This window comes from Nematostella vectensis, chromosome 9, assembly GCF_932526225.1.
Source record: "Nematostella vectensis chromosome 9, jaNemVect1.1, whole genome shotgun sequence".
Taxonomy (NCBI): Eukaryota; Metazoa; Cnidaria; class Anthozoa; order Actiniaria; family Edwardsiidae; genus Nematostella; species Nematostella vectensis.
The window spans coordinates 8,595,897-8,623,024 of NC_064042.1; the positions used below are offsets into that span (position 1 = coordinate 8,595,897).

At 40.9% G+C, this 27,128-nt stretch overlaps 3 protein-coding genes across 4 annotated transcripts; 2 read left to right on the top strand and 1 right to left on the bottom strand.

Annotated features, from left to right (window-relative positions):
- Window positions 1–327: 327 nt before the first annotated feature.
- Window positions 328–11,266, top strand: LOC5515401 (barH-like 1 homeobox protein). The gene is made up of 3 exons (XM_032385045.2): window positions 328–710; window positions 7,283–7,375; window positions 9,749–11,266. The coding sequence occupies exons 1-3, from the start codon at window positions 434–436 to the stop codon at window positions 10,087–10,089; spliced, it is 711 nt and encodes a 236-aa protein (XP_032240936.1). The 5' UTR covers window positions 328–433; the 3' UTR covers window positions 10,090–11,266.
- On the bottom strand, window positions 11,258–15,737 carry LOC5515400. Of its 2 annotated transcripts, XM_001635465.3 has the most exons (6): window positions 15,540–15,737; window positions 14,240–14,554; window positions 13,435–13,644; window positions 12,482–12,628; window positions 12,269–12,377; window positions 11,258–11,464 (listed from the first exon to the last, which is right to left on the bottom strand). In XM_001635465.3, exons 1-5 carry the CDS (start codon window positions 15,586–15,588, stop codon window positions 12,310–12,312), a joined length of 789 nt encoding a protein of 262 aa, XP_001635515.1. In that variant the 5' UTR covers window positions 15,589–15,737; the 3' UTR covers window positions 11,258–11,464; window positions 12,269–12,309. The 2 variants fall into 2 exon arrangements, with proteins under 2 accessions (XP_001635515.1, XP_032240935.1); XM_032385044.2 differs by lacking the exon at window positions 12,269–12,377 and having other exon boundaries at window positions 15,540–15,734.
- A 596-nt stretch (window positions 15,738–16,333) lies between these two features.
- LOC125572129 lies at window positions 16,334–22,346 on the top strand. The gene is made up of 2 exons (XM_048732002.1): window positions 16,334–16,413; window positions 18,582–22,346. Exons 1-2 carry the CDS (start codon window positions 16,389–16,391, stop codon window positions 21,623–21,625), a joined length of 3,069 nt encoding a protein of 1,022 aa, XP_048587959.1. The 5' UTR covers window positions 16,334–16,388; the 3' UTR covers window positions 21,626–22,346.
- The last annotated feature ends 4,782 nt before the right edge of the window (window positions 22,347–27,128 follow it).

Genomic DNA, 27,128 nt, shown 5'->3' on the forward strand with positions numbered 1-27,128 from the left:
ACCCAAGAGTTTTTTTTACTCCTAAAGAAGGCCAATCACGCTGCTATTTTGTCCCCCCTCAATAGCGAATCGCACAAAGCATCCATTTCCATCGGCTAATTCAAGCGAGTAACCAAGATATTTTCAATCAAATATCTTTAATAACATATCAGATTCATTCGTAGATTGTTATTTTGGAGTTTGCTTGCGAATAAGCCGCTGCATTTTCAATGATAAACAATAACAAAGGAGAAGTTGATCGACATTCTTTAATCGAATTAGCATTTTAGGCGTGTGAATCAGTTTCACTCACCTGAAGTAACATCGCAAACAAAACAAACGCCAATCAAAGCCTACTAACGACGAGATAAGGAGATAACCCCAATTCAAATTCCGCTATTTAAACTCTCAATACGCCGCTGATGGCCAATAGCTTGCTCGTTAGAGCTCCGCGATGTTTCTAAACTATTACGTGCCGTTGGCCGGGTATTTGCCGGCGTCAAGCGGTCTCTACTGTGTGGATTATCAAAGAGGTAGTAATGTCCCAGAACCACAAGGAGCTAGTAATGTCCCAGAACTACAGTTCCGGTCCAGGACATCGGCTTTTGAGCGAGCGGGCAAATCTAAGAATACTTCATCGGTGAGAAGCTTCATGATCAAAGATTTACTCTATGAGAACCATGGAGAGAAAAGAGATGAAGATGGCGCGCAGTTGAAGGCATGGCATACCAGTAAGTTAGATTCGATTCTATTGCACTTTGATGACTTTTAATACTTTGACTCTGTTTCATTCATATGCATTTCATACACGACGTGGGATATGTGGTCATTTGGCAATTGGCGCAACCAGAAAAATCTAACTATAAAACACTTACAATCCTAAAACAACACCAAAACGTTTCTGCGCTAGTGGAATCGCTACTAAAGATAAAAGCCTTTCGGGTGATTCATGGTTCTACTAATTACGTATATATAACACGTAGAAATAAGCGGAATTCGTAGAATGATGTTATTCCTAGACAACAACCTCCTCCAAGGTGTTAACTGGGATAGAGACAATTTCGTTTTAGTAGCCACCGTCATGGTATCCAATGATTTACCTTTCCACTGATTCCTCCCTTCACCTTTCCAAGATCGGACCTTGTACATTTGTTGCATTTTCCACCACCTCGCGTGTTCGTTTTCTAGTTTACCCACCTCTTTCCATAGATAATGTTTCGCGCGTGCTTTCTCTGACTTTTCGCATTGATATCTTCCCCCTTCCCCGGAATATCCATAGCCCTGATACATACATGTTGAACACGGTTGCTTATTGCAACCAAATACTAAAATATTCATGTTACTGGTCGGTGGTTACTCTAAGCATAGTTAATAACTCTATTAACTCTGCTCCAAGAGTTTATTCAAGGTTCAGTGTATGGTCTTATATTTCAACTCTCCCAAGGGCGATAGGAACAGACTTTGTTAGGCCAAATTCCGATCATGAACCACGAAATTCCCTCTTATATTTGGTTGAAATATGCCTTTTTTTGCGACGCTCTTTCCGTGTTCACTTAGAAAATCCGAAACCCTGTCACTTAACATTGCGTTATCTGAGCAATTTATCCGCTGCGCGCGAACAGTCCCCGACGCGCTAGCCGAAATGTGCCCGATTAATAATAGTCGTATGATATGAGTCGAATACCTACTCAAGATAACATTTTTGGGTATGGCATTCAGCAGTGCCAAATTTGTAAGATAGTCAAAATTACCTGCCGAACAAAATCATCTTGATAACCAACGCCCCCTGTGTTTTTGATTGCCATTTTCTAACTTACTTTATTTCAATGATAGCTTGTTATGGTTAGCTCACACTTCAGACATTAATCTCTATTTCAGCGTTTCCAATTTCGGTGTGTTTTGCCTCAATTGTTGTTTCCTTTGTTGGTACTTTGTTAGTATTAGCACGCAGAAGTTTTAGACAGTGCCAAATATACACTCTTTTTTCTTTCATAAGAAACATTTCCTGAACGTCCAGCCTGAGATTTTACCAAATTTTAAGAACATGCCAAGGCTCAGATAGCAGAAAAAAAAATATTGTTAGTGTGATGCGTTCTAAAATGCAGACGCAATTGTGGTTCATAATAACAACCTTAAACATTATTGTTTAGCCGTTGTTTCAAATCGCAGCGTCGAGACTTAATGATATCTATATGAAATGATTTTAACTGAATCGGCACATTGCTTTCTCCGACCCCGCTCTGGTTTCCATATAGTCGGAACAGTCGTAAGGGTCGTAACAGTCGTCTAGGGTTTGCTCCCCAAGGTAAACACACGACTCGCGAAGGTTACAGGTAATGATAAGAATTCTAAAGGAGTAACCTCTTAAGCCTGGTTTCCATAAAGTCTTAACAGTCGCGAGGGTCGTTACAGTCGTCTAAGGTTTGCCCTGAGGTGAACACATGACTCGCGAAGGTTATAGGTAATGATAAGAATTCTAAAGGAGTAACCTCTTAAGCCTGGTTTCCATAAAGTCTTAACAGTCGCGAGGGTCGTTACAGTCGTCTAAGGTTTGCCCTGAGGTGAACACATGACTCGCGAAGGTTATAGGTAATGATAAGAATTCTAAAGGAGTAACCTCTTAAGCCTGGTTTCCATAAAGTCTTAACAGTCGCGAGGGTCGTTACAGTCGTCTAAGGTTTGCCCTGAGGTGAACACATGACTCGCGAAGGTTATAGGTAATGATAAGAATTCTAAAGGAGTAACCTCTTAAGCCTGGTTTCCATAAAGTCTTAACAGTCGCGAGGGTCGTTACAGTCGTCTAAGGTTTGCCCTGAGGTGAACACATGACTCGCGAAGGCTATAGGTAATGATCAGAATTCTAAAGGAGTAGCCTCTTAAACACGAGGTTCCGCTATAAAAGGGAAAGCTCCTCCCATCCCCGGGCTCGAGAAAAATCAGTTATCAATCATCTTATGAGTCAACATGTCAGGACAATTGCTCTGAGCGCTAAATTCAAATTTTTAAAACCAATTCAAATATATTTCCTAGAGTTGTCCGTCTAAAATGGTTTTATTTATAGTAAAATAATTCTATACCAAGCTGTGTGCGCTCTAAAATACAAGCATTTTTATCACAACGCGATGCGCTAGATTATGAATAGCGGAAAACTCAAAATTTTACACCGAAAACGTGAGTGGACAGCAAATCACTAATTTATCAATCTCTTAACACAACTGTCTTATTACCTGTAAGTTTTATTCCAGCCGACTGAGGCTCAGAGATAAGCAATTTTACAGGAGACTTATAATTTGTGACCGCTAGCGTGGCAGTGTTCTGATTATAATTGTAAATTGAGCCCGGGGGAGGAGCTTTCCCTTTTATAGCGAACCTCGTGTTTAACTGCCGATGGAAGTCATGTTGATATTTTTTTTTGCAGACGACTGTTACGACCTATACGACTCTATGGAAACCAGCACTCTGCATATTGTTTTACCGACAACTGTCTGCACGGCAATGCAATTTCTTGTCGCCATAGTTGTAACTAATGAAATATAGGCAGTTTGTCTAAACCTGTTTAATGGCTTCTAATTGAAGCCTTCTTCCCTATGACAGAAAACAGATTCCTTTTGATGGTGAGAATACGAGCACAGCTAAATGTATTTAAGGCCCTGGCCAAACGAGGACACATGTTGCCGGAAACATGTTGTCCGCGCGCATGTTTCCTCAGTATTTCCCAGTTTGGCCAGCACGGAAACATTGTTGCGCAACACAAATGTTTCCACAACGAGGGAGAAACATTTCATGTTTCCAGCGCGTGGAAACATTGTTTCCCGAATGTATCCTAGTTTGGCCAAGCAAGGCAACAATTTCTAGGCTGGTTGCCTGGCAACAGTCGCGGTGTACCAAATCAAAATGGCGCACGAAGATGTCGTTGTCGTGCAGAAAAGGCCAAAGAAAAGGGAGAGGCACTGGACAGACGAAATAGAGCGCTTGATTGTGCCTCACGAATATAGGAAATGTCTATGGGACATATCCAACAAAGAAGAGATATGATCAAGTTCGAATTAATGTCTTAAACTTCAATAGTAAAAAGACAACTAAATTTTCAATTTTATCTGGTAACTTGACAGATAATAAATAAAGAATGGAGCGGTTTTTAAGCAAAAGAGTTTTCGGTTTCGTAATTTTTGTCGTTGATGCTGTAGAAAACCACTCCCCAGAAGCTCGCCGTGATTGCCTTATGTATACAGATTATGATGTTGAATTTCGAAATGATCTAATGTAATCTACGGCTCTGCTTTTTCGATATTTATGGAGCTCTGTACTTGACTTGGACAATGCACGTGGCGCATGTTTCCTAAATGTTTCCGCGGGTGGCCAAACGGCCACGAAACATCGGGAAACATGTTTCCTCTGCAGCGCCACGGGCACTGTCCACGTCAAGTACAGAGCTCCGTAAATATCGAAAAAGCAGACCCGTAGATTAACTTTGATCATTTCTAAGTTGAAAATAATGTTCTGTATACACAAGGTAATCACGCGAGCTTCTTGGGAGTAGTTTTCTACGGCAACAACGATAAAAAATGTGATTGAAAATAAAATTTAAAAACAGCGCGCGCTCATTTGAAGTGATGCTAATAACGAAACATGAAAAACATTTTTTCTTAAAAATCGCTCCATTCTTTATTTCTTATCTGTCAAGTTACCAGAGAAAATTGAAAATTTTGTGCGCGACACAAATTTTGTGTCGCGCAACAATGTTTCCGTAGAAACATTGAGGAAACATGCGAGCGGACAACATGTTTCTAGCAACATGTGTCCTCGTTTGGCCAGGGCGAGTTCGAGTTTTCTACAAGTCAATAGACAGTCAACGAGGCGCGTAGCGCCTATTTGACTCAGAAAACAAGAACGAGTAGTCTAATTGTTTTAGTATAAATCCACTCACATACTACCTTCAAATAAATGACGGTTTTAATAATAACTCTCAGTAATAAATAACACAAACAACAGTATTTTACAAAAGAGCGCGCTCTCGTTTGAAATGGCGTGTTTTCTAGTGGGTGCGCGAGTGCATGCAACCGGTGTTTGGAGCCCGCGCAGCTGAACGAAAATTGCAAACTTTAGTTTAACCCATTGACTCCTGGCTTTTTTGAGCTGAATTTACAAAAAACAGACTGAAAACAGATACCTCCCCCCCCCCCCCTCTATTCTGAGTTTTATACAGCCCGTCAAACACAGCTGCACCTAGTCAGCGGTATCCAAGCTTTCCAACAGTGCTTTGCGGTCCCCACTTTTAATCCCTCGTCATTGTGCTGAAGCCAGCACAAGTTGATGGTTGCTTGTATTTTTCATCAAAAATACAGCTATAAGCATATTAGGAGAGTGTCTCAGGACATCATGAAGTCTTTTGGGGCATAACTGAGTGCTTTGCTTAGGGATATTTGCAAGCAAATGTTTTGCAAGCAAAGGTGGATTCATGATGATTTTTTCTTGTTTGGCTTTGCCTGTATGAGAAAATAATTTTCTAATGAATCACCACAGCTCTCCTAAATGCTGTCTTTTCTGAAACCAAATTGATTCCAAAATTGTTTACACCGCTATTCTTGGTCTGTATGAGCTGGAATTGATTTGTTTGGCTTCGGGTTGAAAAAACCATCTGACTTTGGGGAGAGGAGTGTTGACTGGCCCTCCCCTCGTGAATTTTCCCCTGGATCTCCCAGAATGCTTTGCAATACGTAAAGACATCTTCGTGGTTGTACAATCCTTCAAGGAGTGGACATTGTGTTTTGAGGCCATGGAAATGTACCTGGAGGATCAGAATAAAGGTATCTATTTGTGTCTTGAGCTGTGTTTGCTGATCTCTCTCCCTTGTGTGGTATTTTGAGCGTTTTATTGAGAGGGGTGATTCTGCTTTTCTCTCCTTGTTCGATTTGAGATTTGTCAAAGAACCTGTGCTATTATTTGGCTTAAGAGTAGATGCCAACACCTTGGTTGGATGCATATCTGCAAGACCATTTATCCCTTAGACTGATGCCTGAGTATCTTCATCTTGTTGTGTTTATTTTGCATTTATGAATTTTTTGGGTTGTGGGTACTTCCCAAAGCCGGTACAGGCCGGTTGAGGGGTCAATGTGTTTACCAACACACCCTAAAAAATCATGCTTGCTTCACTGCCTGAGAACAATGCATTTTTCGCAAGCTTAGTTGCATACAACAGTGTAAGCAAATTCTGCTTGATAGACAAACAAGCCTCCTTTAAGTTATGGCTGATATTCTAACAGATAATTCTTATGTTATAACCATTGGGGGGAAGCACAGGGAGCCCAAATTCTATGAAAATATTTGCCTTTATAAATTCAAAGCAGCAGTGTCAACCCACTTTTGGTACTTTTCCTGTATATTCACCGTCAAAGTAATCTTATCACAAAACCTTGCCTGAATCTGGTGTTTTCTTGGCATTTTTTTCTAAAAAAGCTATGCATATCATCCCTATCAATGAGCCAGTCATGTCCAAGTAGAAAAAATTCTATTTTCTAGGTTAAAGATATTCACTTCCTAGAAATGGCATATATGTGATCCAATCCACTTGTGTATGGCACAGCACAAGTCTAAAAAGGTCTAGTTGTTTTGATTAAAATCTAGGGGTGGTTGATTAAAACCCTGCAATCTTAGTTACTTTTAGTGTCCTTTTGTAAGGATTGAAAATACATTTACTAGAAAAGACTGTGAACCAAATTTCTCGAATTTGAATCGAGGTTTCTCGTCTCTTTCGCTTCAAGTGGCTTTTTCGCCGGCTTTTTCGCTACTCACTATTTATGGCACAATAGATAGTGAGTACGATAGCCAATCAAATTGCGAGATTCGTGATAGTATGTCAGTGGATCTATACTAAAATGCGCTATATTGAGATATACACAGCGTAATATACAATACAAGTTTGATGTGCGAGTATTCGATAGTCCGATTTTCTTTAATTTAGTGATTTCCTTTGCAAAAGAAAAGCAGCGTGAAAGAAGTAAACTTATTAAATATTGGTATGTCCCTGAAATGAAATTCAGCTGCAGAGACGTTCACTGAAAAATCACGTGACTTTTTGTACGAAAAATCCTCCCCCCCTCCCCACAAACACACACAGATAGCTGTGGCTGTCACGCAAGAGAGCCGCGAAAAACTAAATTCTTTTAATGAAAATAAGCCCTTTCTGTTTGATTCGTAAGCCTGAGCGCGCGCGAATTTGCCACCCACAAATTCGTGCAAGTCTCTTATTGTATATGCAAGACGATCAAATCTTTTGCTTTCTCTTTTTCGCTATTCTTTTCAGGTCAAACAGTACCGCTGTGGACAAATTATCACAGTGTACCCGAGGCCATGTACTCTCGTTTCACAACATCTGAATCCCAAGTGTTTCCACATAGTAAGTGAAACTAGGGTGAAGACGATGATGATGATAAGTAGTGATCATACGAAGATGGCGCGATGGTGATAATAATGGTGAAGGTAGCGATGATAAATGATCATTGTAATTATCATGATGGTTATGAATTTTGTCATCCTAGCAAAATACCAAGTGCAAAAAGCATCCATTCCCATCGGCTGATTTTTTAAAGTGGGTAAGATATATACGATCGAAATTGGTAGATAACGTACAAAACTTTGTTTTTAGATTGTTATTTCGAAATGTCTCAAATAGTTTGTCTTCCAATTTTGAGTAAAAACAATGACAAAGGCGTGGCTGACAAGGGCTCTTTTATATAACTTATATAGTATGGTAGGTTCTTGAAAATATTAGCAAACGCCTATCATGTTATAGCGCACTTGTTCACGTCTTATTGTTCAACATAGCTTCCGTACCACATACAAAGTTTATCGTAAACACGCTAGATAAAGGTTTATTTTTACTACGTAAATGGGCTCTAATTTCATAGATAATGGGTTTATTCAATGCTAACGAAGTGTCTGATAACTCGTAATGTTTTGTCTGTGTTGTTGTGTTATGTCCTTGAACTAATTCAAGAGACCCTTGAATATTTATCGTCACCTGGGCTGTTTTCTAAACTTGTTTTATTTTCCCACGCTCTGTAGTAGCAGGGGAATACAATGTATAAACATTTTCTTGTAGAGAAAGTGCTATTTTCCGGTGTTGAGTTACGAGCAGAGTTGAGTCAAGGCTTTCATCGAATATGGCAAAGTATTTGCGAGTTATTGCAGTTTTATCCGTTGCGCTACCTGACGTATAGGGACGTGGACATATGTCAGGCGCTCAGTTGCTTGGTATGAGCGTACACATATGTAATGCTTACCTCTGACACTCCCCCTCCCCTCTCACAGAAATAAATTGGTCAGCGGGTCCTCCTTGTTTCCCGATGACTTAGCATCTGTAACGTCCCCATGTATCACGGGTTTTTATATGTCAGGCGCTCAGTTGCAGTTGTGTCACGGGTCCCTATATGCCAAGGGTCACTATATGCCAGGTGCTCAGTTGCAGTTGTGTCCATATGGGTAATTTTGACGAATGTCCCTATATGTCACTGGTCCCTATATGTCACGCGTCCTTATATGTCACAGGTCCCTATATGTCAAGGGTCCCTATATGTCATGCGTCTCTATATGTCACGGGCACTATATGTCACGGGTCACTATATGTCAAGGGTCCCTATATGTCACGGGTCCCTATATGTCACGGGTCCCTATATGTCACGGGTCCCCATATGTCACGGGTCCCTATATGTCACGGGTCCCTATATGTCACGGGTCCCTATATGTCACGGGTCCCTATATGTCACGGGTCCCCATATGTCAGGGGTCCCTATATGTCACGGGTCCCTATATGTCACGGGTCCCTATATGTCACGGGTCCCTATATGTCACGGTCCCTATATGTCACGCGTCTCTATATGTCACGGGTCACTATATGTCACGGGTCCCTATATGTCGCGGGTCCCTTTATGTCTCGCGTCCTTTATGAGTCACGGGTCTCTATATGTCATCGTCTCTATATGTCAAGGGTCTCTATATGTCACAGGTCCCTATATGTCACGGGTCCCTTTATGTCACGGGTCCCTATATGTCACGCGTCTCTATATGTTACGCGTCTCTATATGTCACGGGTCCCTATATGTCACGCATCTCTATATGTCGCGTCCCAATATGTCAGGTAGCGCTACGGACCCCGTTCAGTTATTGGGCGTACATAGCGGTCACCGGTGGTTAAGGGATAGTTTGATCGTTAGATTGGTCATCCTTAAACTTCCGGTATGGAAACTTCCAGTTAAATTTTAGAAGTGTAAACGGGTATTTCAGATCAGCACTGTAAAAACCCTCATTAAAGCCGCATTATCACCAGTTTACTTCCGGTCGATTACATAACAATATCCGATGATTTCTAACGGGAAACGCGAAAAATATTTCAAAATATTGAAAGCAGTGTGTTTATTGGAAGTTTCTTTAAGAATGTGATTGATAATTTAGAACGGATGGCTTGTTTATATCTCGGATTTTAATAGATTCTTTTGTCTTTTAACGGTTGAGGTTTGCGTCGGACCTCCGGAAGTGAACTGGTGACAATGCGGCTTTAAACACAGTAGTTGTCGTATAAGCTAAGTATGTCTTCCATGTGGGTTACCCCTGCTCATGTTCATTTTCTCCCTAGAATTTCTGTAATATGTTTAGTTTGTTTAATACTCTAAGTGTGCTAGGTTTATATGATGTTAACAATAGCGCAGAGCTCTCTATGACACTTTTAGTGAATAACTCAGGGAGTAAGCAACAGTGTACATTTTCTTTTCAGGTTTTCCTTTGCAAGGAGAGGCCGGCACCGAACGCCGATCACCTTCCGACCTCCCAAAGTACTTCCGTGCCTTCTTCAACGAGAGCCGACGATTTCGCCGAATTCGCACGGTGTTCACCCGAGATCAGCTCCAAAAGCTCGAGGATCGATTCAAGCATGACAAATACCTGTCTACTCAGGACCGCAATGAGTTCGCCAGGTCGCTTCAACTGACGCCTCTACAGCTGAAAACGTGGTATCAGAACCGACGGATGAAATGGAAGAAAGATATGTTATTAATTGATCCGACAGCCGTGACGACAAGGGCCAAAGGACGACCAAGAAAAGGAGAGTTTTCGTAAAACAGTAGCAAAGTTGAAATTGGATGCAATAGCTGATCTGATGTACTTAAAATAGGCGCCCAGCCCCTCCTGATTCCGGTCACCCAATATTTAGACAGTCGTGATAACATTATAACATGACTCATGACTGCTTACAATCTTGGGAAATCCTGGCCATGCGCCTGTTTAAGTATACACCTGTTTTAAATAAGGTTGCACTCGGAGAATCTGTGTATCGTAACCCGCAGTGTTTCTTGGGTATAAAGTAAATAAGCTAATAAGCGTAAATAAATAAATACAAATCTAGGTTTAAAAGCTGTAGAATTCTTGTTTATGTTCTAATGATCATTCACATGGCTTAGATACAAGGATTCCGCCGCTTTTACGCTACCCATGAACCACCGCGGGTTACGACACATGGATTCTCGGGTGCAACCATTGTTGGAATAGGTGTATGTGTGGTTTGGAAGTGCGGGCTTGTTAGGAGACGTGCGTAAAGTATTTTTAGTAAAAAACATTTGATATTCATGACTGCGCAACCCCTCCTGGCTACTCGAATGTTAGAAAATTATTAAGTGAGTACGGCTGGAGACCCGCGTAGAGCATTCAGAAAAATGTCAATGTCACCTTGGTAAAAAGAGAACATGGTCACGCAAAAGTGTAGTGTCACGCAACTTGGAATTATGCAAGTTATGAGCTTGTGTTATGAGAGTTATGCACATATTTCCGTAAACTCTGGATTTGCGTTATTGGTTGGTTATTGCTAATGGGGCCTTATTTGTGTGGCAAGTGTTTTCCCTGTTAACATCGGTCTCCTCAACTCTAGGGAAGCGAGAGCGAGTTGAGGAGACCGATGTTAAAAGGGAGATAAGTGTTTTAACGTCCCACAAATTTCTGGATAGAAGTTTAGTAAGCTTTGATCATCTTTGTTGTTTATTGGTAAAGTCTGGGGTATCATAAGAACCGCTCCACCAACCTCGTCCACAGGGTCTTCTGGGTAATTTGCATGTTGGTGCCATATTGAAAATTACCCAGAAGACCCTGGGAACGAGGTTGCCGCTTCACTAGTGGGCTCTAGCTTTTTTTTACTTGTAGTGCAGTTGGGTTGTACATTTGTAGGATATTTTTTTTTCCATTTTATTTATGTAGAACTTGATGACGGAAACTATATTAAAAAGTTTCTGAGACATTTGCCACTTATTTTTTATTGTTGTCTTGTTATATATCGTTAACTAAGGTCAAACAGACCAGAATAGCCTAATTATAAAGGTTTGCTTTTTATTGCTTGACTTTTTTTATCATCTAAAAGTTTCCTCTTCGCTGTCCGTGCAACTGACTCCGCCTTCTTCCTCTTCAATGGTAGGCAGACGTCTCTTTGTCTTGCTTCGGGTTTTTACTGAAAAAGAACATCGCCCGGGTCATATACCTCGTGCTTCTCTCGCAATGAAAGAGCGCACTGAATTATGGGGAACGCAATTCCGTCTTGATTCATTTCCTGGAAGCTAAAATTTCCTTTCCAGGTGACCCAAATCATGCTCTCGGCCTACCCCGTTCTACCCCTCAAGAACTCCTATCTTTCGTATTTAAGGCCTGATTTAAACTGTACGTCCCTACCCTAACCGTGCCGAATATAATTGTCTATTTGTGTATCGACACAAATACATTGGGTTCAACTTTGACCACTAGGATGCGAGTCATTAAAAACTTGAAGTTGAATTGTTTTTGCACAAAACCAATAAAATATGTTTTTTGATTCGGCACATCTAAATCTCGAAGCTTACATCGGTTTCGTGGTTTTGCCTGCGCGAGGCTGCACTCGTGGTTCGTGGTGACGTCAACTGTGCTTAATAAACCTGCTTGCTTTTCAGAGACCGAAATTTTTATGTTACTCATGATTAAGACAGTCAATGGTTTGCGGCTTTTATCCGTACCACAAAAGATCTTTATTGTCTTTGTGTCAGACATCTCTATATTGCCACAGGCAAAGTGGAATACAGTTGAGGAAATATTTGTTTTAGAATATTTTCTCGTTTATTTTCGCCCCATGACAGTTAATCCAAAGAGGGTCCTGGATTCCGGATTCAACCGAATCCTATTGTGTGGATTTCGGATCCTAGATAGTGTTTGGATTCCGGATTACACTTGTAGGGATTCCGGATTCCAAGTATTATTTGTTCAAGTATTCCGGATTTAGGATTACCTGTCACTGTATTTTTCTTTTTTTGCTTGGCCTCCCCTGAACTACCCTCCCATGATTCCTAGCGGGCAGGTAGCGAAACTCCCATAAAAATTCAAGTGAGCTAAAATCCCTAGAAAAAAATTCGAGCAAAAAAAAAAAGAAGAATAAGTTACCTTTAGATACCTATTATCGGTCCATATAAATGTGATAAAGTAAACATAGCGTTATACTTACATTTTCCGTAAACCGAACGCTTTTCTTTGTACTTGACGATGGAGTGAACTAGACCTCTTTTACAGCACACAAAGGCTACCATATCCATGGCAACCACCAATAATAAGGCAGCCATAGAAATTACCACCGCCGCCGAGATAGAAAAGTCTAGAAAGGAAAATATTCCATAAGAGCAAATACGGCTTATACAGAATATGACTTTCTCTGGGGAAAGGGATCCAGAATGTCAGTCGGAGGAATAGAGACTAATTACGAAGGGCTGTACAATCTAATGAATATAAAGGAAGGGAATTTGTTTTTAGCTTCCATGCATTTGTTTTCAAATTGCATCTGATCCCACTCACCTGGTCCACCCTATATTGTCTCTGGGCAAGCCCTGAGAGCATAGGTATTACCAGGAAAGTGGTAAAACCTTTCCTGGTATTACATAATTTTAAAATAGTTTTAAACGCTATTTTAGAATTGATCTAAGAATCTTAGAATAAGTATTTTGGAATGTGTCTGGCATGTTGCACCATGTCCCTTAAACGAACTAACTATAACCTAACTTATATGGAGTACCCTTGGCGCGATACTGGGCCCTACCGGTGCAACGACTTCTGTCGTCGACTTCGTTAATAGCCGGGACACTAGAATGTTAGTTAACTTACTCCTTACAGAGTACCTGCTCGATGTCGGGCCTTACCTCGAGGTGAAATTCATTAAACAGGCTTTGAAACAAACTTGTGTTTGCTAGTCGCAAAAATGGTGGAAAATAAGGAGCAGGAAAGTGAACGAATTACGAGGTTGGCGCTCAAAGGGTTACGGGACGGAATCTCTAGTGGTGCGCATTGCTTTCGAAGAAAGTTGTGATTCCCCCATAACCCTTTGCGTTGCGTGCCACGCATCTCCTTCAACCTTTAGCTACTATGTATTGATTTGTCTGCCCCAGGGCTTAGTATTGGGTCCTATACCTTTAGGTGCGTTGCAATGCATGCCACCGTCGGCCTTGTAGGCATCTGCAATCTTGTGTCCGGTCTCAGTGTCTACGCACCAGCACTTGTCCAAGTGGATGGAACACTGGACGCGATGATACGCTCCATTCGGATCACAACGAGGACGGAATTCGAGGCGAAGCCGAGGGTCGGCGCCAAGGACAAGATCCTTATTGCACTGGCTCATTACTAAAGAAAACGACAAAAGTTTGCTCTTTACTTGCCTTAGCCCCTCCCCCTCTGAATGTTCTCCAAATCGAAAGTGCTTGCAGATTAGGTCAGTACATTTGCTTGCGTGCTTTTAAACCCTTATTTTAGGTATGATCGCTTTTAATATTTTGCAATGCTTGGGTGCTTGCCGTGGCAAAAAGGATGCTTTGTTTCCACAGTGCCCCGTGAAACACCGCCAAAATCAACAAACAAGAAACAAAGACAATTATAAGCAAACTAATTCACAGCATCTCCCAGCAGCGCCACCATTACAGGGCGTGTCTCGCCAAATTTATATCACGTTTTAATTTAAAAAAAAAACAAACACTCAAAGCCGATGAAGCAAGACATATGCATCTTAAATACTGTTCGTGCTATTATTTCTCAAAGCAAAATAGCATTAATCTAGGTGGTGGTACGCTCAAAATTACTTGCCACGAACCATTCGCTAGTCTCTGGGCCACTTTGCGTGACCTCGACAAGAGCGGCTGCGGAGGAGACTAACCATTCGCTGGGTCTTTTTCATAGACTCCTATTCCCGAGCACCCTTCCCTCCCATGGGGTAAACTCTTACCTGCTGGTTGTTCTACCAAAGTGATCGTCACGGAATCGAATCCATTTTCATTGCGAACTTTGCAAATGTAGTCCCCGTAGTCACTCTCGCGGTATGGCGTTACGCGCAAAGTAGTCACGCCATGTTTGGTGTTATCAATATGTGTCACGCAATTTTTGCATTCGAGTAACTGCTTTCCTTCTCTCATCCAGATGGCCTGGGGTCGAGGAATACCGTCATAAAAACACTTCAACATAGCCTGCTGACCAGCACTTGTATGAACCGTGGATGCAGTTTTCTGCTTGTTGATTTTTGCCGGCGTGTTCCCAAGGCAACCTTCCAATATCAATAAAAATGAATCGTTAGTCTGTCAGCTGTCATGTTGCATTACAGTAGCTACAGGGACGGTATCCAGTCAATTCGTCCACCAACCGATTTGTATGGACGGATGTGTGGACGAATTGACACAACTTGTGGACGAATTGGTTTGTGGACGAATCGGTTTGTGGACGAATTGACACAACTTGTGGACGAATTGGTTTGTGGACGAATCGGTTTGTGGACGAATTGACTGTAGACCATAAATTTTCAGAAATTCACACCCATTCCCCCAGCATATCTATCAGTTTCATAAAAAAAGTCATCTCTGAATCTTCTTGTTTCAGAATTCTAAAAACTCTCAGGACTAATTATGAGTCGTTTGGCGGCTGCCTGTGTTGCCTTCCTAATGCCATTCAACTCGATCTGTTTTATTTCTGTTATCTCTGCTGGTTTATTCAGGAGGGGGGTTAGCTTCACAAATCTATAACGTGTTATTTTTTAATCACTTCATATCTGATGGGGAGGTAACCGCGAATTCTTGGATTTCTCGATTTTTTTCTCTTGGCTCATTGGCTGTCTTAAATGATTTCTGGACAAATTAATTTGATACACTACTTTGTTATAAGAACGTCCAGCCTGAGATTTCACCAAATTTTAAGAACTTGTTAAGATTATATCGAAGCTGAGATTAGCAAAATGTTGAGTTTTGTTAGTGTGATGCATTCTAAAATGCAGAATCCAATTGCTTTCATAATACACCCTTAAAGGGCGGACAGTGATGTGGGTTAATTCCATATTCTGATTTCTTTCTCTTTTTTTAAAATTCAATATAAACTGACAATCTGAAAAATTCTCCCTTACTACTTTTATCCTTGTATCAAGCGAAATTGAAAATCAGTCAATCCCTGCAATACATACTGTCTGGGATTTTTTTTACTTGAATGCTGACCCTTGTTCTGGGTAGTTACTGTAAGTTGTAAGTACTGTATCATTTACTTACCAACGGCTAGAAGAGATAGAAACATGACACCATGCCATTGAAGATGCATAATTCAATACTTAATTTCATAAACAGATAAACCATAACACATCACGCCGTCTGTCAGTCTTTGGCCAAGCGCAATAAAAAGTTCGTACTCCGACGCACATGTTATTTACCTTATTCCTCGCTGTGTGACGTCATGGCATTCGTTGCTCAATCCTCACGAGCACAAATCTTGACGTCACTCATTATTGCGTAAAAAATTATTAATTCTCACGAATACGCATGACGTCGTCAGTGATTATTACGTAATGGCACATTCCCCTACGCGCGCCCCGGGGGTGAAAATTACGGAGGCCGCTGATGATGCGGAAACTGTGAGAGCATCAGGGCAGCCGCATGTGCTTTTTTTTTTCATTTCATCTCGTTTCCCATCTTTTGTCTCATTTTCTGAGTTTATTTTTCAAACTACAGGTTTGCGTCTTAGTTTGGTGTGTGATCAAATCGTGTGCACGAAATAAACAAAAACAAATCCATCAATAAATAAAGTAAGCAAATAAACCAACAAAGAAATAAGAGAACAAAAAAACAAGCAAATTAATGAATAAATGAAGTTAAAAAAATCTACGTCAAGCTTCAAAATCTACGAATGAAGTCGATAATTGACGATTTTTTATTGAAAATATCTTGGTTACCTTTTGTGTGAGAGCGGGAGCATAAAACGGCGGCGCGATTTGCCTTGGAACAATCTGACCGTGCCCACCCCACCCACCAATACTATATTGTTCGATCCCATGATGCCGTGCGCTTATGCTTTTTCCTAGAATCCATAGAGAAGGCACGCGTTGACTCACTTACGGCTCATTGATGTGGAACTTTACTACTTATATAGGTAAGAAAGATTACTGACAACTTATTAATCACTTAGTTTTTCGTCATGTGTAAACCAGGATCCATTTTATGATATTCTGACAAGCGAGCTAATTTGTTTTTGTATAAATGTTGATCGCGATAGTACCCGAGAAGTGACTAAAAAAATTCAACAACTGTTGTTTATCGCCGCTCAAACGGCAAAACGGGGACGAATAGACAATTAAAAGGTATGGTTGGAAAGATAAATATGTATGCTATGATTCTGCGAGGTTTATTTTGCCGTGCGAGTCTGTATTTCGAAAGGATCGGAGGATTTGTTGAGCACTTTGGAATTTGGCGGTTGTCGGAGTTTGCAACCTTGTCTATTTTATATACAGAAGGCGACGGGAAAAATTCACAGCGGCTAAAACAGCTTAAAATGGCAAATAATGGCGGTTTTGAGTAGCAGCAACGTCAAGCTACTGTTTTATTTTCAAATCAGCATGTTTATTTCAACGAGATTTGTTCGCTCATACAAACTCTGTACGCTCATACAAACTCTGTAATAAACCTACACTCGCCTTGAGCCTGGGCTACCTGTGCTGAATGCATACGTGTCAACCTTCGAAAATCTCAAGGCTTGATAATTTTTTGGGGGAAGGGGTGGGGTATATTCATTTTTGGGGGGAAGGGGTGGGTATAGAAAGCTCTCACACGAACAAATCCACTATAGATCTCACGAGGGTGTTAGATAAATTGCGTTACACAAAGGAATTATTGTTACAAATATTTTAATAGTAAATAGGCAAAATGACGATTTTCTATAGAATAATTTTTCGGAAGCGATAAAAATCGCTTAAAGCGGGAGATTCAGTGCTCAATGCGGGAGAGCGAGAGAAGGGGTCCAAAATCTGAATGTTGTAATACTTACATGTAGGGGTGACCGTGACTTCTACTTGTGGCATCTTAACCAAAGCAACAGAAATTACCCTTGGAGAGATCGGTTAAATTTAAAATACTCTCATATTTAGTTGCATAAACGAATAGAGATGAAAGTTGGAAGTGGTTACTTCTAGGAGGTCAGAGGGGGGTGGGGGGAACTGATTGCAGCTGGGAGTGTTAGTTGTATCTTTTGACTTTGTTGCCATCACTGAAAGCAGGGATGGATACAGACTAATGACTCAAATGAAACACTCAAAATTCAAGAACAATGTTTTATAAATTCAAATGGATCCCTATCATGTTTTTAGCTCAGATAGCTCTGGGTTCCATAGGTCCATGTTTTGCAGTTTTACATCACTGCAACTTCAGTACAGGGCTATGATAAATTGACAAATATATTTTGATGTAATAGAATATTGTATAGTTAACAATTATTCGCCGAAGGTGATGTAAATATAGTGGAGGATAGAGGGACTATCCATCGCTATTCGTTGAGCCTGAGGAGAATAATTGTTTTAGTATATACTTGGCGGGGACTGAACAAGACACATTTTGCTGTAATTATTTTATTGAATTTCCAACTTTGTTTACTGATCGCATGAAACGAAGTATCACTTCTGAGAGTTGTTGATGTTCGTGTCTTTTTGAAGATTTTGCTCGCTCTGAACATTGAGGGCACCAAGTCCATTCCATTTTTCCACACAATGCTTTTAACCACCACGAAGACAATTTACGAATTTTGACCAACATTATTTTGTATAGACTAATTTAGTCCCGTTTGACATGTCATTTTAACGAATTTGATCGTAGAAATTAATTCTTTGCTTCGAATCCTACAGACGATAAGGTATATTCACTAAAATACTTCTCTTGATTGTGGATACATTATGAAGGCTTAAACTTTAAGTTTTCCTTTATATAGAGTGAGGATGTGCTTCATTTGTTTATAAAATTCATTTTGGTGGGAAATTGTCATACACAGGGAGTTTGAAGCCGTTTATCTGTAAGGTACAATGAATCTAAATCAAACTTAGCAAAACTGCCGTTTTAATGTGAAGCTCGATAATTTCACATGCTAAAAGCAAGTTTTTTATGGTAATTTCACAAATCGACTCATTATTCCGAGTTTCAGCTGTGAATTCTGTCCCATTATTCCGAGATAGCGAACCAATCAGAGCAGGCATTCTTATGAAGTTCCTGCCAAGTATCTACTAAATGTCTTTAGTCTAATAAACTTGAATACTGAAAGTCTTCTCTAATTAACAGGTTGTCTACAGATTCTTTGTTTTGCACTTCTTTATTGTTTGGAAGTGATAGAAAAATGGTCTAAACGTAGATTGCCGTTTGGTAACCACCAAACACAGGAAAGAGTTCTTCAAAGTGGAGCCAGGGGTCAAGATTCATCTAAAAGAAATGATAACAATGCAAAGTCAACAATCACACAAAGTGCAATTTCAAATGAATGCCCAAAGAAAACATCTCAAACTCTTTCGTCACAGGTGAATAAAGGTAATGGGCCCTCCTTCTCAAGTCCTGGAATCACACATTCTGTATTTGATAGCGACAAGTCGTCACTTTGTGAGGATTCTGATACAGGGATCTCCAAGATGAGCTTGTATCATAGCCAGGAACCTCGTGTTGCGGAAGCAGGCAGTATAAGCTCCCTTTCGTCCTTCTCTAGTGATGTCGTCTCAGCTGAGGAGTCTACAAGAATCCACGATGGTTCATCATATGAGGAAGAGCCAACATCATCAATTTCAGAACAAGAGCAGGACACAAGTGACGACATTTTATCTGTTTCTAGTCATAGCATTACTACAGTTCCACGGTTATCTCCAGATGAATTGAAACTCCTGAGCCGGGTCTGTCACCTTTTGAGAAAACGCAACGAACCATTGCCGATTGGGCATATTGGAAACGATCCCGAACTTCAGGAGCTTATATGGAGAATGCATGACACAACATTTGATTTAGCAGAGCCATTCAAGTGGAAAACGTTTCTTGGCAAGTGCAATGATACTCTGGATTTGAGTCAAAGAACCTTGAAGGGTACACAAGAGTGGTGTGTTTCGCTGAGAGAATGTCATAAAAAACGTTGCCCAAGCACCACTTCTAGATTAACCGATAATTCATTGGCCGCACATACTTCTAAAGATTCAAATATTACAGAGCATGCACCCGTAAAACTTTCAAAAAACCAACTCGACACAAGTCTTAGAAACAGACTTCTGTCGTATTTGCAAACAAATTCTGGAGAGCACGCGCTTAGAGACATAGTGAACCAGAAATCCATTGTGAAAGGCGTGCAGGTAATGAATAGTCTTCTAAAGCCTTCTTCGACCGAATTCAGTTGGGAGGCATTCCTACATAGAAATAAATACATGTTCAAAGTTATTGGAAATTATGATAACATTATGAACTGCAAGGTATCCCTAAGTCCAGAATTCCGGCCTTTAGACAAGCCGAAGGGACAACCACAAGGTTCCAGACCTTCTAACGAGGTACAGTCACAAGATTCAACGGTAATGATTTCAAAAACAAAGTTACGCAAACTCGATGTGAAACTACGGAACCGGCTGTTGGAGTATTTGCAAGAGAGTCCTGGTGGAAATGTACTAAAGTACATTGTAAAATGTAAATGCATCAAAGAAGAAGTACAGGAACTCAACACTCTTCTGAAACCGTATTCTACCCAATTGAATTGGGAAACATTTCTAGAGAGAAATAAGTACATATTTCATGTAAGAGGGAGTGATAGTGACATAATGAGCTGTACAATATCTCTGAAGTCACAGTCGCAGCAAGGGGAGGAACTTTCACAGGGCTTTGCATCAGCAAAGGAGATCTGTCTCTCCCAATACGAGTCTTGCCTTCTACAGAAAGTCCTGTCTTTCTTACATAAGGCCGGAACAGGAGAACATCCTCTCAAAAAAGTGGAGGAATGTAAACCAGTGCGACAAGCTCTCGAGAATTTAAGAGCTGATGTAAGAAAGAGTGGTCGACAGTTTGACTGGGTGACCTTCCTTGCCATCGCTCAGAAAGTGTCCTCAGTAAACGTATCTTGTCTCGAGACAAAAGACGAATCAAAAATAAGACTATCCGCAAAGCCGAAGGACCCGAATGTGGATAACTTACCCACCCAAAGTAAAGTCAATGGCGCACCGAATTCTAAGGTCACTGAATTGTGTGCGGAGGCGCTGAACGCTGCCAATCTCTATTCTTCAGTTGACACGAGTGAGCCAAGCACGATTGATGTCAACGGCACAACAAAATCTGTAGTCGCTGGAAGAACCAGTACTGGGATCACCCACAATGAAATAATTCAGGATTGTGCTGCAAATGTATGTTCTTCATTGCACACGATTCCAAAGGCTGACATCGATGAGTGTGATGATGCAGTAGCCTTTGGTAACATCGTCGGTATGGAGGTCTCGGCGGCTTCGGTTGGCAGAGCTTCAAGTGATGGAAAGATGACTATTCCACCAACAGAGCCTTGGAGTGAAGCTTGGTCATCTTGCAGCATTAGTGACAACAAAGAAACGGCCAAGCTTACTAACATTTATGATGCTACTATCTATGGTACCTCTTCTGGCCAGTTATTACCATGTACCAAGAACACTGGAGAAGCCTGCAATGGCGACGATGGAGAAAGCCCCCAAGACACCTTAGAAGATCGCAATGCAGCTAGAAGCGGAAGTCGATATGAGACAGTCGAGGGCAGTAAAGAGGCGTGTAAGAAACCCTCTTCGCCTGAAGAAACGTGTAAGGAAATCTATTCTTCTAAAGAAATGAGCAAGGAGGCATCGTTACCAGAAGAACTTTTCAAAGAAATATCTTCAACTGAAGAAGGGTGCCAGGAAACCTCTTCAACTAAGGAAGTATTCAAGGAAACCTCTTCAACAGAGGAAGCCTCCAAGGAAACCACTTCAACTGATAAAGTATGCAAGGTAATCTCTTCTAGTGATAAAGTATGCAAGGAAATTTCTCCCCCTCTTCTATGTGCTGTTACACCTACATGTTTACCATGGGGTGAAGTCCACGATGTTAACTCTCCCAAGGAACGCCTTGCTGCCTTACTCTACGATACCTTTGAAGATTCCAATGGTTTTCTGTTGAAAGCACAAACTGTATTTCGTTCGCTGGGTTTGGCTGATGTGCACATTGAGCCACGCACAGTAGCCAATGTTTATTTCTGTATCGTGTGGATCGGCGATTCCCAGATAACTTCAACAGCTGATGAGAGTCTAGAGACCGCCAAGAATAAAGCCCTTACGAAATGTGTGCGTTTTCTCATGGGGATGTACCACTGAACTATTTAGGGACCGCCACTAAACTTAGAAAGGTGTATGAGAAAATGCCAGAAAGTAGAACGCGCAGCTTTGCTAAACATGTGTCGCTCAAATGTAAGGTATTTTTAATAAATCGTATTAGAATTCTCTAGCAAAAATGTTATAGTTGCATGTATAAATTAGTTAAGTGTAGTCCTAGAAAAGTCTTACTTGCTAACAAGATGGACTCCTCAAATATTAAATGTGGAAGAATTTATCCCAACATCAAGACCTTTTGGAACGCAGAGCCCCAATTGTTATTATTATTATTTGAGTTCCTTATGTTATCATGTATTGGCTTTGCTTGAACAGCGTCAGTTAACTTCGGTGACGTTAGGGAGTGTTTATTAAATACACCGAGGGGGGGGGGGGAGGGGAGGGAAGATATTGAGGGCGACTCCGAAAATTTTTAACCCCCAAAGGGGGGTCTCCGAAAAAATAAGGTCCTCTAAGGGAAAAAGAAGGAAAATTTTGGGGTACTATTAGGGGGGAGGCATCGAAAAAAATGTTTACAATGAAAGGGGGGCTCTGAAATTTTAAGGTTTCTTCCCCCCCCCCTCCCCCTCGGTGTGTAGTTAATGAACACTCCCTTATATGTGTGTACTCAAGAACGTGTGCCTTTTTAGATATTGTGCGTTTGGTTGCCTGTCAATACAAAGGCTGGTGCCTAACTTTTTTAAAAGATTAAATTCCTTATATCCAACTTATGTGACGAATGTTTTACTGTGAAACGTGCACTACATTCCGAATACGGGCGCTTTTTTTGCTTAAGGTACGGTAAATCTTTTGTGGCAGCATTTGCAAAATAAGTTCGAAGGCGTCGTTGCGCGTTTTCCTACCGCCGAACCGACTTTTGTCTCTGTGACACTGATGTGTGACTTTCGTTCAACCAATCACTATACCCATATACCCAATAATTGCCAGTATAACCGGTTGGGGCGATATTTTTTTCTAAGAAACCGCTCCAGCGCCCGAATAAATATTCCCGGCACAGCTAGTTCGACTCCACAAATTTGCCTAAGCAGAACCATTTGGGACGATTTTTCATCACAGCAACCGAGGGGTCTAACCTCTTTCCAGCCAGCCAAAAAACGGGCAGCGGAACAAATATTTTTTTTTCGGAACAGATCCGTTTGTGCCCTTTCCTCCTCCATGAGGACAACTTCCTCCTCCATGAGGAGCCAAAGCGAAGAACGAGCTAAAAAAACACAGCAGTGATGAAACTGCAAGCATGAAAAAGCCCGCCAAAAGCGGTGCATAACAGCTTCGCGCTCCATGAGCGATGATGAAGCAGATTCTTCACAAGAGGAAGACTGTGAAGAGATGATCAACAGCATTCTTCACGGAGACCAGCATAAGGAAAGTCAAAATCCTCCGAGGCTGAGGACGAAATCCTGGCTGGCTTAATAGATGAATATGAGACTGAGGACAAAGCGGGCAAAGACGTGCGTTCAGGCCAGTTGGCCAAGCTCGTTGACGACAAACTTCTACAAAACAAAATGAAACACCAGACCAAGCCTAGTAATAACTGCAAAATTCAATAGCCACCAACGTAACCCGCCAATCTGGCGAAGGCTAAGGAGTTAACCAGAAAAAGGGACATGAATTTGTTTAAGGCCCTTGTAAAAAGGCATGCTGTCGTTAATACGGCTAACAGATCTGGCTATGACATCCAAAGTCATTGGAGAAGACCAGAAAACCGCCCAGCAGTTGGGACTCGATGCCTTGTCTCTCCTTGCTTATGCAAACTATGAACTGAATATAGAAAGGGAGCAGCTCATGAAAAATGACATTGGCCGCGACAACGCGCCACTATGCTTCAGTCAAACCCCATTCACAGATTTGCTGTTGGTGATGACAGCTCAAAAGATATGAAAATATGGGATGAAAACAAAATTGGAGCTAGTATCCAAGGCAAGCCTGCTCAGCATCACAATGCTAACAGAGAATTCTCTTCTAACCGGAATCCAAAAAACTTCAAGAGCCAAGCCTCCAAACCCTGGAGTCGCAAAGAGAAGAGGAACATGAGCACAACGCAAAACAGTCTCAACAAGAAACAAACCCAGTAACTGGGGAGGCTCCTCTGGTAAATAAGTGCTGTTGATACCTTCAAAGCTGGCACCATTTATAGCCCAATATATGTCCTGTTGGGAGAAACTTACCTCAGATGTAAGCATACTTGAGGCTGTTGACGGTTTTCGTTTTGAGTTTGACAGCACACCTATGCAAACTAAGACCCCCAAAATAGCATTCTCTCCAACAGAAGAAGCTGTCATAGCATCAGAGATAAAAAACCTTTTGAGTAAAGGTGTTGTACATGTAGTTGCGCATAAAAGAGGCCAATTTATACCCGGACAAAAAAAAGGATGGCTCTCATAGAATGATCCTAGGGACTTGCAATCTGCAGTTCAACTTATTACCCAAAATTGTTGGATGGCTGTGCTAGACCTCAAGGATGCTTATTTTTCTTTCCATGTGACAAGTGAGCCTCGTAAATACCTCAGATTTGAAATTGAAGAAACTTTGTATAAGTATACCTGCTTTGCTAATGGCCTTGCACCAACACCTCGGGTCTTCACGAAACTTATGAAACCAATCTATGCATGCACAAGGGGGGAGGGAGGGGGGGAACGCACCCCCCCCCCCCGCAACGTCCTTTCCGTTCTCAATAGACGTGCTATTTGTAGACAAAACTATAAAGCATAAGCTAGATTACTGTGGTATGTCCTTAATCCATAAGTAAGACTTGTATTTGTAGCCAAAGGCAAAAAAATCCCTTTTTGTTGTTTCACCTACCCCCAGAAAAATTAGGTCCACTTCTTTCTCATTTTGCACCCCCCCCCCCCCCCCCTAAAGAAAAATCCTCGGTACGGGCCTGGGTAACCATTTAGTTGACTATATTGATGACATTTTGCTTAGCAGAAGACCCTGTAACATTGTCTGTGCAGATATCTGACACTTTATCATTACTTCGATCCTTGGGGTTCACAAATTCATGATTCTAAATCAATGACTACTTCTAGTCAAAAGGCCCTTGGGTTTACTTCGGACCCTAAGGCAATGACTGTGTTTATGGTCCAAGAAAGGGCAAAACAAATAGGTTCTTGTTATGTTCTTAATTTTTTGTCAAAGTCGCTTTATCAACAGTAGGATTCATAGTACCGGTGTGACTGAATACGAAGCCATTTTGCTATAGAGATATCCTACTTATTTTAAAGCCCTATAATTTGTTTCATTTTCAATGGAGTAACCCACCAACATATAAGAACCTTTTGAATTTTTATTAGGCTTAGTAGGTTCTTATTTTGGGGTATTAAAATCCAAAATTTCTGCCTTTAGGTTATCACTAGGTTCTTACACGCGGGTTTTTACTGTACCTCGCATTATGACTGGGATGTTTAACAGAAAACTAGGAAAAACTTGGGACCCACAAACAGTGCTAGCATACCTAAATAACTTTCCTCCATTGGAAGAATTATTTTTGAAGCAGCTAACTCTTAAGTTAGTTATGCTCATTGCCCTTGTATCTGCAATACAGACGTTGCAAAACCTGTCCCTAGAAGATATGCAGATTTCCACAGATTCTCCATATCACATCTGTACTCAAACAATAGTGCAAGGAGTGGCTGCAAACACCTCAACCCTTATTACTTAATCGTTATACGTTAGATAAACGTTTATGTGTTGTCGAGCTACTTAGCTCATACTTACCAGAACGGCTGAGCTTAGGAAGGACCTGTATGTACCACCTGATGGCCCTGCCTCACGAGATACTATTTCCAGATGGATCATCAAATTGGTGAAGGCTGCAGGTATAAACATAGATGCCTTTTAACCTCACAGCACAAAAGGAAGTCCACATCAACTGCCAAAGGCAGCTGATACCCCAGTTCAGGAAATTCTGGAGACTGCAGGCTGGAGTTACCAGTCAGTGTTTGCTAAATTTTATATCAAGCCAATCAGAAAAGACAATTCCTTGCAGAGGCAGTACTGACACATACGCATTGAAATTACAAGGCGTTGTTATGATTGTGTATTTTTAACATGCTATTGCCATTCTTGACACGTACTTATACTGATATGTAGGGTCTTGCATCATTAGTCTTGAAAGTCTCACGTTACCTCCGATTGTATGCAAATGCAAGGTAGAATTGGGAAATTAAACGAGACTTACCTGTAAGTCGAAGTTTGATTAAGATTCTTCCGTAGCATTTGCAGGAATGAGGAGGTCACACCCACACATATGCCGCCCCCCCCCCCCCCCCCCCTGGCATACTGGTGACCTCCTATTCCTCTAATCAAAGCCAACAAAAATCGACTTCAAAAACTGAGCTTCCTATTACATGGTTGCTATCTCACGTGACCTCCTCATTCCTGCAAATGCTACGGTAGAATCGGAATATTAATCAAACTTCGACTTACAGGTAAGTCCCGTTTAATTTCCTAATTTTATATGCTACGCTATATAAAAAACTAAGCCGAAAAAATTTCCGTCACTTTTCTCTGCCTTATTGGGGGTTCTGTGTTCAGAGCAGCGGGAAATTCATACAAGTTGGCACGTCTACATGCGTTCAAGTCAAACGAATCAAATATTTTCCAACGCGTTTGGTCTATGGGCATTCAAAAGCACGAATCCTTGTATTGTCGACAGGACATGCTCAACAGGATATCAGAACTGAATCTAACAACAAATGGAAGTTGAAAGTGGTTTAGAATCAGTTTATATTCTATAGCTTGATGTAATAGTTAAGTATTCAATCGGTATTATTATGGCAGTTTTAAAATATCTTTGAAATTATTGTTTGCAAAATGCGTGCGCTTGGTGCCGTGCAAGACTCAAACAAAAATTTACAAAAAGTGTAATCCTGTCAACATTGTGCTTTATTATTATTATTTTGTTGCCTAAACAAACATTAACTGTGATTTGATTGAAAACCATGAAATTCTGGACGCCAATGATGTTTTTGGCTGAGATTTAGAAATACTTTTTGGGTCTTTGTTGAGAGCTCTAACTCACTACTGGGGGAGACCTGTGATTTTCCTGTGAAAAAACTGTGAATGCAACCTATGAAACAACCTTTGGTTTTCACAGGTTTCTCAGTAAGATCTGATCTCAGCCAAAAACTTGTGAAATTCTAAACCTGTGAAAAGCTACCTTAAATAAAACCTGTGAAATCCTAAACCACTGAAAAAACCTGTGAACATACCTGTGAAAAATTCTGTGAAAAAAACCTGTGAAGTAATAGGTCGAAAATTCCTGTGAAAACCCCGTGAAATTGTTGTGTATATTCCTGTGAATAAACCTGTGAAATTGTAGAGGGAAATTCCTGTGAAAAAACCTATGATTTAAAACCATTGAAAAAATAGGTTGACATTTCCTGTGAAATGAAATAGGAAAATTCTAAAGAAAAACCTTTGAAATTATATAGCAAGAAACTCGTAAAAAAACCTGTGACAACGACATTATAGTTGGAAAATTCATGTG

Coding starts and splice junctions, on each gene's coding strand:
- LOC5515401 (XM_032385045.2), top strand. CDS start 434: ATGTTTCTAAACTATTACGTGCCGTTGGCCGGGTATTTGCCGGCGTCA. Junction 711..7,282: donor GTTGAAGGCATGGCATACCA/GTAAGTTAGATT, acceptor TATTCTTTTCAG/GTCAAACAGTACCGCTGTGG. Junction 7,376..9,748: donor ATCCCAAGTGTTTCCACATA/GTAAGTGAAACT, acceptor TTTTCTTTTCAG/GTTTTCCTTTGCAAGGAGAG.
- LOC5515400 (XM_032385044.2), bottom strand. CDS start 15,588: ATGCATCTTCAATGGCATGGTGTCATGTTTCTATCTCTTCTAGCCGTT. Junction 12,629..13,434: donor GCATTGCAACGCACCTAAAG/GTATAGGACCCA, acceptor TTTCCTTTCTAG/ACTTTTCTATCTCGGCGGCG. Junction 11,465..12,481: donor GCGTTCGGTTTACGGAAAAT/GTAAGTATAACG, acceptor GTTCTTTTTCAG/TAAAAACCCGAAGCAAGACA.
- LOC125572129 (XM_048732002.1), top strand. CDS start 16,389: ATGTGGAACTTTACTACTTATATAG. Junction 16,414..18,581: donor GAACTTTACTACTTATATAG/GTAAGAAAGATT, acceptor TCTAATTAACAG/GTTGTCTACAGATTCTTTGT.